Source organism: Coffea arabica, chromosome 5c (genome assembly GCF_036785885.1).
Source record: "Coffea arabica cultivar ET-39 chromosome 5c, Coffea Arabica ET-39 HiFi, whole genome shotgun sequence".
In the NCBI taxonomy this organism is placed as follows: Eukaryota; Viridiplantae; Streptophyta; class Magnoliopsida; order Gentianales; family Rubiaceae; genus Coffea; species Coffea arabica.
This window is the reverse complement of record NC_092319.1, coordinates 42055458-42067678: the sequence shown is the minus strand read 5'-3', so window position 1 is coordinate 42067678 and position 12221 is coordinate 42055458. Positions and strand designations below refer to the sequence as shown.

Here is a 12221-nt window from a genome sequence, read left to right as displayed (position 1 = left end):
CAAAGGCAGTTTTTTTTGTTTCCCCCTTCTGATTTTTGGTAAGGAAAACCGCTTTTACTGTTTATGGCCCAAAATATGCTAACAAAGAATAATTTTAAAATGTACAATTTAGAGAATGTTACACAATTTTCATACAACAATAACAAAATATAAAATATTTCTTATCAAATTGTACAAGTAGTAACATTTTTCCTTTCAATTTTGGGTAAGAAAACTGTTCTTAACCGTTAACACGGTCCAAAATATGTCAATAAAGCATAGTTTTAAAATATAAGATATAGAGAATGTTATGTAATTGTGACACAACTATTATAGACGAACTCATATAAAAAGTAACAAAATATAATATCTTTGTTCTAAAATTGTACATGCAATTTATCGTGAAATATATCTTGTTTAAACTGTGTTAAATCGTCAAGGAAATGGAAAGTGGGGGAGCCGAATGACTTGAATGTGGATTGCAATTAGATATTCCAATTACAACTTTTCCAATTAGATATTTTCCAGTCGATTCATTATATGCCAGTAGGAGTAACAGATTCAGTCTGGTTTCTTTCTTGTTTCTAGTATGGTACTAAAACATATGCCAATAGGAAAAATTATAGAATTAGAGCAATTACTGGTTTAAGAAAACTTGCTTGATAAGCAAAAACACAAAAAGGTTATAAACCAACAACCAATTAATAATCCTTTTTGGCAATTAATGATTTATTATATAGAGCTTTATACTTTTTTTATATTTTTCAATTTTTGAAAAACGATATAACTAAAATTTTTTATTTAAAAGATGGACATACAGCAATAGTGTGCAATTGAAATTATTTAGGACACGGCATTTTTCTTCTTGTTTCCCCCCCCCCCCCCCTCCCCCGGTTTCCCCATTTTGCCTTCACTTGTATGTATAAAATGCTTTTTATGCCTCCTATTGCCAAAAACTGAAAACAACTTCCACGTTTCAAGGAACAGAGAACAATTTATGCAAGAAAAGTAAGAAAAATTATGATGCTCCTGACGAATACTTGCAGATGCATAGAGCTTTCACCAGTGGGAAATCAAGAAAATCTCCAAAACTCAATCCAAAGCCACATCTTTTCCCCACCAAGTAAGCTTCAAAACTTCAATTCTCCTTTCAGTTTCAGGGTTTTTATGGGGTTTAGCTTCCAAACAAAAAACTTTTCATCCAAAAAGCAAAGATGGGAACTAAGCTCAAATTCGCGAACTAATCAGACCCTTTACAGAACAGTGAAAATCCCACAAGCCCAGAAGCAAAACTTTAAAGAAAATGGGGTTTTAGTAGGGTTTAAGCTGCAGTGCTGTTCAAAGGCTGCAACTTTACCAACAAGAAGTGTAGGTAGTACTAAGAAAAGAAGGTACGGGGGCATTTTGCCTTCAATTTTACGGTCTCTAGAAAGCGAAAATGATGTTGAAAAGGTTCTTGAGCTGCATTATGGGAAGCTTAATGCTAAGGAGTTGACTGTTATTCTCAAAGAGCAAGGTAGGTGGGAGAAGGTTTTGAGGGTGTTTGAGTGGATGAAGTCACAGAAAGAGTATGTCCCTAATGTGATTCATTATAATGTTGTGCTTAGGTCGTTGGGGAGGGCGAAAAAATGGGATCAATTGAGGCTTTGTTGGATTGAAATGGCAAAAAAAGGTGTTTTGCCAACAAATAATACGTATGGGATGCTGGTTGATGTGTATGGGAAAGCAGGTCTCGTGAAAGAGGCACTGCTGTGGATTAGGCATATGAAGTTGAGGGGGCTATTCCCAGATGAGGTGACAATGAATACCGTGGTGAGGGTATTGAAGGATGCAGGGGAATATGATAGAGGGGATAGGTTTTATAAGGATTGGTGTGCTGGGAAAATTGAACTGGATGATCTTGATTCGATGGATGATGTGCAATCCAAGGATGGGTTGGGACCTGTTAGTTTGAAGCATTTTCTATTAACTGAACTTTTCAGGACAGGCAGTAGAAACAGTCTTTCTGGTGATTGGGGTTCAACTGATGGAGAAATGTCTGTTCAAAAACCAAGGCTTACAGCTACTTATAATACTTTGATTGATTTGTATGGAAAGGCAGGGCGGTTGAAAGATGCTGGAGATGTGTTTGCAGACATGTTAAGTTCTGGGGTGGCTATGGATACAATTACTTTTAACACCATGATTTTCATTTGTGGAAGTCATGGTCATTTGTCAGAGGCAGAGGCTTTGCTTGATGAGATGGAAAAGAAGGGAATAAATCCTGATACAAAGACCTACAATATTTTCTTATCTTTGTATGCAGATCAGGGAAATGTAGATACTGCTCTTCAGTATTATCGCAAGATAAGGGAGGTTGGTCTTTTTCCCGATGAAGTAACCTTTAGGGCAGTTCTTCAGCTACTATGCAAGAGGAATATGGTTCAAGAGGTAGAGGCTGTCATTGAAGAAATGGAGAAATCAGGCAAGCATATTGATGAACACTCTCTTCCTGTTGTTATGAAGATGTATGTCGATGAAGGATTGAATGAAATGGCAAATGCACTGTTTGAGAAGGGACAATTGACTGGTAGACTGACATCAAGGTCATATGCTGCAATTATGGATGTTTATGCTGAAAAGGGACTTTGGGCTGAAGCTGAGGCTGTGTTCTTCAGTAAGAGGGACATATCTGGACAAAAGAAGGAAGTTCTAGAGTACAATGTCATGGTCAAGGCTTATGGTAAGGCAAGGCTGTATGACAAAGCTTTTTCACTTTTCAAGGGAATGAAAAATCATGGGACATGGCCAGATGAATGTACTTTTAATTCTCTTATCCAAATGTTTGCTGGGAGTGATCTAGTGGACCAAGCAAGGGACTTACTGGCTGACATGAGAGAAGCAGGATTTAAACCATCCTGTCTGACTTTCTCATCAGTGATTGCAAATTATGCCCGAATTGGGAGATTTTCTGATGCAATTAGTGTCTTCCAAGAGATGTCAAAAGCAGGTGTAAGACCAAATGAAGTTGTTTATGGATCTTTGATAAATGGGTTTGCAGAAGCTGGAAAATTTGAAGAAGCAGTTTACCATTTCCACGATATGGAAGCATCTGGGTTTCCAGCAAACCAAATAATTTTAACCTCCATGATTAAGGCATTTAGTAAAGTTGGATGTGCTGAAGGAGCAAAACGACTGTATGAGAAGATGAAGAACATGGAAGGTGGTCCTGATATAGTGGCATCCAACAGTATGCTTAATCTTTATGCCGAATTAGGAATGGTCTCTGAAGCAAAACTGATGTTTGATCATTTGAAAGAAAAAGGTTGGGCAGATGGAGTCACATTTGCTACCATGATGTATGTTTATAAGAACATGGGCATGCTTGATGAAGCTATTGCTGTTGCTGAGGAGATGAAAGCTTCTGGTTTGTTGAGGGATTGTGCTGCATTTAATAAGGTGATGGCATGTTATGCTACAAATGGCCAGCTAGTTGCCTGCGGCCAGTTGTTGCATGAAATGGGTGAGCAAAAGCTTTTGCCAGACACAGGGACCTTCAAAGTATTATTTACAGTAATGAAGAAGGGAGGTCTTCCAACTGAAGCGGTTAGACAACTTGAGTCATCTTATCAGGAAGGAAAACCTTTTGCAAGGCAAGCTGTGATAACCTGCGTTTTTTCTGTAGTTGGTTTGCATGCTTTTGCACTTGAATCCTGTCAAATCCTTGTGAAAGCAGAGATAGCCCTTGGTTCCTTTGCTTATAATGCAGCAATATATGCTTATGGGGCTTCAGGGAACACTGATGAGGCATTGAATGTGTTCATGAGAATGCAAGATAAGGGAGTAGAACCTGACGTTGTCACCCTCATTCATCTTGTAAGTTGTTATGGGAAGACTGGCATGGTTGAAGGCATAAAACGAATTCACAGCCAATTGAAATATGGAGACATTGAGCCCAGTGAATCACTATATGAGGCTATTATAAGTGCATACAGAAACACCAACAGGAATGACCTTGCTGAGCTGGTGAATCAAGAGATTAAATTTGCTTTTGATGTAAAACCATGCTTTGATTTTGACACTGAGGATGTCTCTGAAGAAAGTTCTTTCAGTCCACAAGCGTCAGAAGAGGAAGCCAGAGATGCATATAGTAATTTTGGCCACGCATAATCTGTTATGGATACAGAAAGTGAATACTTCATATGCTGGCTCTTAAAGCTATACAATTAGTAAAGCATTTTTGCTACTATTAATGTTAGTATACTTCAACATATGACCAGTGTGATTATGAGTCATGGGGCTTTTTGTTTGGAGAGTTTGAATATAAGAGGATTGGTTTGACCGTCTTTAATTAACCTGGAACGGCATCAATTGCTGCATTATGTGGTGGTGTAAGAGCTGAAAGAGAAGGCTACAAGGAAAAGCAAAAGGAAAAAATTACATAGGTTTCAAGTTGTTTGATGCATGAATTGCTGTACTATATGCCCTTCTCTTCCAAATATTTTTGAAGGAGCTGTTGTCGGCAACAACAATTTAAGTTCACCATGTTGTAAGTTAAAGCTGAGGCCGAAAAAAGCTTTTTGAGGATTCATTGCTGTAACTGTCTGACATTGGGATATGAAGCTGTTTTAAACCTAGAGAGGATGCAAACATGCTTGGATGACTGGACAGAACAGTTGTACTTACCTCTTTAGCAAAAAATTCATAGACCTGAGTCAGACAAGATATCAGTGTTAGTACAGCTTCCGTACAATCTAATCCTAATTGAATTTGACAGCAAGCTATCTTCTGGATCTTGCTATCTTCCTTTGTAGAATATGTTTCCATTCAGTGAGGTAACTATGAAGCAGAAAGAATAAAAGAACCAAAGAAATATATTGGCAGGTAACTTAAGTGGTAAAGTTATGTGGGGTTAGTTTCAATAACATTGCTATATTTACTCTGAATTTGAAATTAAAATTAAAAATACTGATGCTTTTATTAGGTTTCTGTAAATGTAGAGATTTCAAGAAATGGACTTCTCTTTCTCTGATTATCTCGTTACTTTTGTTCCTCTTCTTTTTCCAAGTCACACCAATACACTCTCAGACGCATCAAGACATCATCAGCATCGTCAGACACTATATTTCAAATGCATATGAAGATTCAATGATGCATCTCCATTGTCAGTTTAACCTTTTACATAATAAACAACTGACAGTCAAACCAAATGCACTTTTGGGGTGCGAAACCCAAAGCCTTTTCCACCTGCAAACCTTTTTTAATCCGAATTCATGGTTTTGGACCAACCTGTGCATGGCAATGACACCTACAGTAATTCAAGTGCGCCTGCATGAAATAAACATACACTTCTTACCTCATATTCTTCACAACAACCAATTCTAATGAAATGTCTGAAGTTTTCTGAACTGTTTGTGTTGGAATTTTGCTGGAAAACATTGGTGTCAATAATTACTCTTTGGGATCACATATGGTGGATTTCTGGTTTCCAACATGAATGCAATGTGTGTTTGATCTCATATGTGATTTTGATTTCTTGACTTTAAAGTGAGATATGTTGGAATTCGAAGTTAGTTTTTGAGTAATCCATGGATAATACTATAGATCTTTATATAATTCAGAACAAAAATAGCAATATAATAGCCCAATATATTTGTTTGTGCATGTGCTTCCAGAAAAGATAGCTCCACGAGTATAGTTTCTTTAATGATGGGATACCATTTTCCATTTTCAGAGAACTTTGAACTTTGAATGAAACGTTTCTAAGCATGATGCCACAAACCAGTTAGATAAATGATGCACATGCCTGATGATTTGCCTTGTAAGCTTGCTTTCTACTAAAGGGCATGTGTGGCCTCATGTTTATGGTACAGAAAAATTTCGCCTTACTATTGATCTTCTATGTCTTAATTCTTTACTGAGGGTAAGAATGTTAGATTATATTGCTACTGCTTTCATGGGGATATGAGAGCAAGAGATAGAACTCTCCATTATTCGTTCAAAGAAGTTTAATAACATCATCCATCGATTTTGAACTAGCATGTGAAATCTGACCGGTATGAATTCTTGTTCGTGTCAAGCAGATAGAAAGCAAAATGATCAGAATGATAAACGGAGAATGGATATGCCTGATTCATGATTTGCTTGTTTGTTGTCTGATAGTTCACTTCAGAACGATAAATGTACAGTCATTTCAAGAGAAGCTTGAATGTGCTTGATACAGTTTTAATTCTTATGGATTATTCGGGTTGGTTGTGCTTGTGCACTCCTTTCTACTGTCCTACAGCTTCTCATTGTATATAGGTCTCGTCTGAACAGTCTTTGATGCTTTACCTTGGCAGGCAACAAAGATGGAGACAGAGACTGTGAGATGGACTGTGCTTCATGCTGGCAGCATTTGGAAATCATGGCCAAGTAAACTGCTATTTCTGAGGTTGCTCTTCGAAGCTGCGTGACATAGACTATGATTTTCTCTCACCGGCTGGTGGATCACTCACAGCTCACCGATATTTCAGGCTTTGTAATTTGAAATATATGTGTTCTGACTTGATAATTCAAGAATGGGATGGCGAAATGACACTTCCAAGGTTCTCAATCAGAAGATTAGTTCAGTTCCTAATCAGGTACTTGGCTTGATTGCACCGGAAAGAAAAATCCATGTTGTGTAGTTGTATTTCTCCTTGAGAAATGGATAAAAAAATGGACTTCTAATATCAAGAATTGTGACGAAGATCTTAATGAAATGAAAATATGTATGCACGAGGCAATAGGAAAACAAAAACCAGTTATTTAGGGCCCCGAAATGGTTGTGTAATCTTTATATACGGTGCCAGCAACAGCATGAATTGAAAGAAGGCCGAGTTTTGATGTAGAGTATCTACACAATTCTAAAACGAATTTCCATAATTAGACCGGAAAAACTAAAAGAAGAAAGATATTTGAATGATTTGGCGACTTGGCTTTTGCATTCTTAGTTAAATCAGGGCAAGCGTGGTAAGCAGATTTGCATCAACATGCATACAAGAGGTGCATTTCTGCATATTTGAGACCTGGAAGAGCCAGCATAAACTTTGTATATTTTATTATCATCATATGTAGCAGCGGAATCAGCACGTGTATTAAGAATACAAATTGCCAAAAAAAAAAAAAAAAAAGGAAGCCGGTTGCCATATTACATTAGTGTAATTCTAACAAAGGTTGCTATGTTAAAACAGCATCAGATTAGATTAGCTTAACATTTGTTCAGTTATGAGTAAACAATCTCGGCAAACTTCACAGCATGGGAGAACATTCCCACCTTGCTGCTCAATCTGGGTGCGGAGGATGCTTAAAGTAGCTATTCAGGCAGTTGCTCTAAATCACCTTGAGGAGCAAGACTATCACCTTGATCGTAATGTCATACAAATACAAGAAAGTCAAGACTGCGATGATTGATATCACCATATATCTTGAATCACTATATCTTGGCTTCATGAAGGTTGAAAGAGATAAAATAATATTTCATGACTAATTCTATGATTCCACCGACAAAATTGAACCCCTTTCCTCTTCAACAAGATCTCTTGCAGGCATTTCCAAAGGATTCTCATAAGACAAAAAACTGATGCCGGAGTTAGTTTCAACCCAACTCATCCCAGGCATCTTGTTAACCTTTTTATCCTGCATTTGCCTCCTGAGCTCAAGAGCATCGTTCCACCGGCCAATTTCTCTATAGACGTTGGCCAAAAGAACATAACTTAAATGATAATCAGGTTTCAGTTCCATCATTTTCTTAGCAATACGTTCTGCAACAGTAGGATCTGTACCTGTAGTACAAGAACCAAGAAGAGCTGCCCACAAAGATGAATCATTTCTAAATTCTGAACTATTTATCAAATCTTCAGCATCTTCTATCTTGCCTGCCCTACCTAAAAGGTCTACCATGCAACTATAGTGTGAAATTTCAGCTTTGATTCCGTAATTATCTTTCATCGATACAAAGTATTGACGACCTTGATCTAACAACCCACTATGACTACAAGCAAAAAGAACACTTACAAAACTAATACGATCAGGCTTGACCCCCAGTTTAATCATCTCATTAAACATTTTAATAGCTTCTCCTCCCCTTCCATTCTGAGCAAATCCAGAGATCATTGAGTTCCACGTTATCAAATTCCTGACTGGCATCTGTGAAAAAATTCTGAAAGCAAAATCAACACAGCCACATTTTGCATACAAATCAACCAAGGCTGATTCTACAATAACATCTCTCCAGCCACCCCTTCTTAGATACTGGCAATGGACTTCCTTCCCTGGGCGGACAGCAGCCAAACCTGCACAGGCACGGAGAACTGTTCCAAAACTATAAAGGTCAACCTCTTCCATGTGCCTAAAAAGCTCGACAACCTTTTCAAAATCACCCTTTTGGCAATAACCTCCAAGCAATGCACACCATGAAACTGCATTCTTCTCTATCATTCTATCAAAAACAAGCTGAGATTCATTAACCAATCCACACTTCGCATACGTATCCACCAAACTACTCTCAATGAACACATTTCCAGAGAATCCAGCTGCAATTGCCTTAGCATGAACTTGTCTACTATGCTTCAACCATCCTAAATTTCCCAAAGCAGTCAAAAGGCTCCCAAACGTAAAGCCATCGGGAAATAACCCACCCTTCCTATGCATCCTGTAAAAAAATCCAAGAGCTTTCTCATACAAGTCATTCCTTGTATAAGCAGAAATCACCGAAGTCCAACAGATTGCATCCGGTTCAATCAACTCATCAAACAATTTCCGCGAATCACCTGACTCATAATTTCTCCCATACATATCAATCAAAGCACTAGCAATGACATGATTAAACTGAAACCCACACTTTATCACAACCCCATGAAAGCATTTCCCCAATCTCAACTCTCCAAGTTCTGCACACGCTTTAATAACAGCAGACAACGTAAACCCGTTTGGCTCAACTCCACAACCCACCATTTCCATATACAAATCAATCGAAAACCCGGGCTTTCCCATGCGAATATACCCTGATATTATTGAACTCCAAGACACAACATCCTTGTAAAACAATCCATCAAACACCTTCCGGGTGTCCCGGAAATTCGGACACAGTTTGAAGTACAGAGCCAGCAGACTGTTTCCTACGAAACGGTCTGTTTCCAGGCCTGATTTGATGACATGGGCATGGAATTGAAGGCCCTGTGCGAAGGAAGATAACTTGGTGCATGCTTGAATTAAAGTTGCGTAGAGTATTGGGGGTCGTGAGGAGACTTTGCAGAAGTCTGAATGTGTGCAGTTTAGGAGGTGAATTGCATCAGAAAGATAACCAGACCTGCAGAGATGGATGATTTGGGAGGTTGTAGGAGGTGGGATTGAGGTAGGTCTGGGGGACTTGGGGAGAAGAAAGGAGCTGTAATGTCGTTGCAAGAATTTCTTCATCAATAGTCATGGGAGGAAGGAAAGGTAATTGCAAGCTAGTGTGATACTAACTAATTTTTGAAAATTTGGCGGCTCTTTGGCTGGTTGAGATCAAAGGCTCTGAGAATCACAAAAATAACATAGAACATTATGGTCTGTTTGGATATGGATTTTATTTCCAAATATTATTTAGCTTGCATTATAAGTATATTTTTCAATCAATTTCTTATATTATCGGCCACCTTTTTATCTCAAATATATCATATCATAAAAAATGTTAAAGTGTCATTCAAATAATTTTTCTAAATGATCTCCTATCCAAACATCATAGTGAACTAGTTCTTGAAGTATTATATAAATTATTAATGTTAATAAAATATCAGTTGTGGAGATGGTAACTTGTCCTAAGTCTCAATGGGCTACCCATGTCCACCTGAACTTTGAGTGGGACGGGTTTAGTGATTTTGAAACTTGGCCTAACATGGGACTAATCCCATCTATACCTATCAATTAATGAAAATTTTTGGAAAAATACTTGAGTTCTCATTGGGATCCAAACATCTCATGAGAAATTTAATTCTTGTCCAAAAAAACTCCTATCTAAACAATTTGCAAACCAAAAATACACCTCTAGAGACCTAATAGAAGAAGAATGCACAGCTACAATTTTCATAAGTACTAGTATTTTTGTCTCATAATATTTAAGAAATTAAGAAATCTGATAATATCTATAATAATCATAAGTACAAGTCTTTTTACAGTTTCATAGGAATTTTTTTTCTCAACTAAAATTTAGAAACATTGGAAATCAAAAATAAAAAATATATATATGTATTATAAGTTATATATGAAAAACAATAACGTTGCATTTGGACTGAGAGATTTGACGAATGATTTGAAACTCTCTCAAATTCCTTTAATTATTTAGATTATTTACGAGATATTTGAATTTTGTAAATTGTAAATTATTATAGTGTTTACAATATATTTTAATAATTGATTAATTATAAACTCAAATGTCTCTTAAATAATCTATGCAACTAAAGCAACTTGGATGGAGTTTAAATCCTTCATCAAATTTCTTAATTCAATCAAAGCCTAAAAGAAGAATTCAATAAAAAAGAATGCATGAAATAGATTTGAGTATTGGATGGGATCAATCTAAATCCATTCCAAAGTGATCTCTGTAATGGTACCAGACTGAGCTATGTGGAAACCTTGAATCCAATAACAGAAATGAACAATTCGACTGGATAATAATCAATCAATTGAAAAGCTAAGATGTGGAATTAACTCAGATAGCTGCAATTGGTGTAAGGATTAAGAGATACAGAAAGGGCGGGAAAAGTTAAGAAGATGAACAAGATTGCAGGAATTGGGGAAAAGGAACAGAAAAGGCTCAGCCCAATCTCTGTTGCTATTACACGAAAGATTTTCTTGCCTAATACATTCCATCTATCCTATTTATAGATAATCAGCTGATAACTAACTTCGTAGCTTCCAATTGGCGTGACCAAGTGGCTGAGAGACCGTTGCAGCTGATTTGAAAGTTTGTTATTTCTTCATGTGCGTCTGTTGCAGAATCATCTTCCATCTAAAGGCGTGGTCTTGAAACCACGCTTTCCTTTGCTCCTTCTACCTATTTTGCGCCTTCCCTTACTCTGTCTTCACGCCTTCAGTTTGGCTTCATGACAATAGCTTCCCCTGCAATTCAATCTTGACCTCAAGATTGGAATTCTGGAAATTTGCGTTCTATCTCTTCTGCATCTTCCCACTTTGCTTCTGCAGGAGAGGTTCCCTACCACTGAATCAACCATTGGACTGCTGCTGCATTCTTTTTCTTAACAATCCTTCGATCTAGCACAGCTATTGGCTCTATCCTGAAGTGACCCTTCTCATTTGTGTCTGGTAATTGTAGTACTGGAACCACCTTCTGTCCTATCTTCCTCTTTAGCAGTGAAACATGAAAAACTGGGTGTATTCGTGATGAAGCTGGGAGCTGAAGTTTGTAGGCTACCTTTCCTATCTTTTGGATTACTTGATAAGGCCAAAAGTACCTTGCTGATAGTTTGGTGTTGCTTCTCATCTCCACAGAATTTTGCCTGTAGGGTTGCAACCTAAGATATACCCAATTTCCAACCTCAAATTCCCTTTCAGTCCTCCTTCTATCAGCATAGACCTTCATTCTGTTTTTGGCCTCCTCTAGGTTCTTCTTAATTAATCCTTCAATTCTCTCCCTTTCCTGTAGGTGTTCTGCCACTGTGGCTACCTTAGAATGTGAGTATACACCCAAAGCTAGTTGAGGTGGTTTCATTCCATATAGTGCTTCAAAGGGGCTCATCTGTATGGCAGTGTAATAAGTGGTGTTATACCACCATTCTGCCATTGATAGCCAGGCATTCCACCTCTTGGGCTCCTAGTGTGTCATGCATCGTAGGTACATTTCCAGTACCTGATTCACCCTCTCAGACTGACCATCGGTCTGAGGGTGATAAACTGTACTTAAGCATAGTTCAGTCCCCATTAGTGAGAATAATTCTGTCCAGAACTGACTGGTAAATATCTTATCTCTGTCTGACAGCATGCTTAGTGGCATGCCATGTAGCCTACAGACCTGATCCAGGAAGACTCTGGCCACTGTTGGGGCATCAAAAGGATAAGTTAGATTGGTGAAGTGAGCATACTTAGTGAACCTATCCACTGTGACCAGGATTGTATCTTTCCTTTCTGAAGTAGGCAACCCCTCAATAAAATCCATGGTGACATGACTCCAGGAGTACTGAGGTATGGGTAGTGGTTGCAGGAGATCAGGATAGGCAACATGTTCGTCCTTGCATCTCCTACAG

The 12221-nt window shown here is 37.9% G+C and overlaps 2 protein-coding genes across 3 annotated transcripts; one reads left to right on the top strand and one right to left on the bottom strand.

Moving 5' to 3' along the window:
• The first annotated feature begins 873 nt into the window (after positions 1-873).
• Positions 874-6577, top strand: LOC113689484 (pentatricopeptide repeat-containing protein At1g73710-like). Of its 2 annotated transcripts, none has more exons than XM_072050957.1 (2): positions 874-4690; positions 6300-6577. In XM_072050957.1, exon 1 carries the CDS (start codon positions 1000-1002, stop codon positions 4126-4128), a length of 3129 nt encoding a protein of 1042 aa, XP_071907058.1. In that variant the 5' UTR covers positions 874-999; the 3' UTR covers positions 4129-4690; positions 6300-6577. The 2 variants fall into 2 exon arrangements, with proteins under 2 accessions (XP_071907058.1, XP_071907057.1); XM_072050956.1 differs by having other exon boundaries at positions 874-4842.
• Positions 6578-7015: 438 nt separating this feature from the next.
• On the bottom strand, positions 7016-9494 carry LOC113690223 (pentatricopeptide repeat-containing protein At1g03540-like). The gene has a single exon (XM_027208056.2). It carries the CDS (start codon positions 9394-9396, stop codon positions 7471-7473), a length of 1926 nt encoding a protein of 641 aa, XP_027063857.1. The 5' UTR covers positions 9397-9494; the 3' UTR covers positions 7016-7470.
• Between the last annotated feature and the right edge of the window lie 2727 nt (positions 9495-12221).

Coding starts and splice junctions, on each gene's coding strand:
- LOC113690223 (XM_027208056.2), bottom strand. CDS start 9,396: ATGAAGAAATTCTTGCAACGACATTACAGCTCCTTTCTTCTCCCCAAG.
- LOC113689484 (XM_072050957.1), top strand. CDS start 1,000: ATGATGCTCCTGACGAATACTTGCAGATGCATAGAGCTTTCACCAGTG.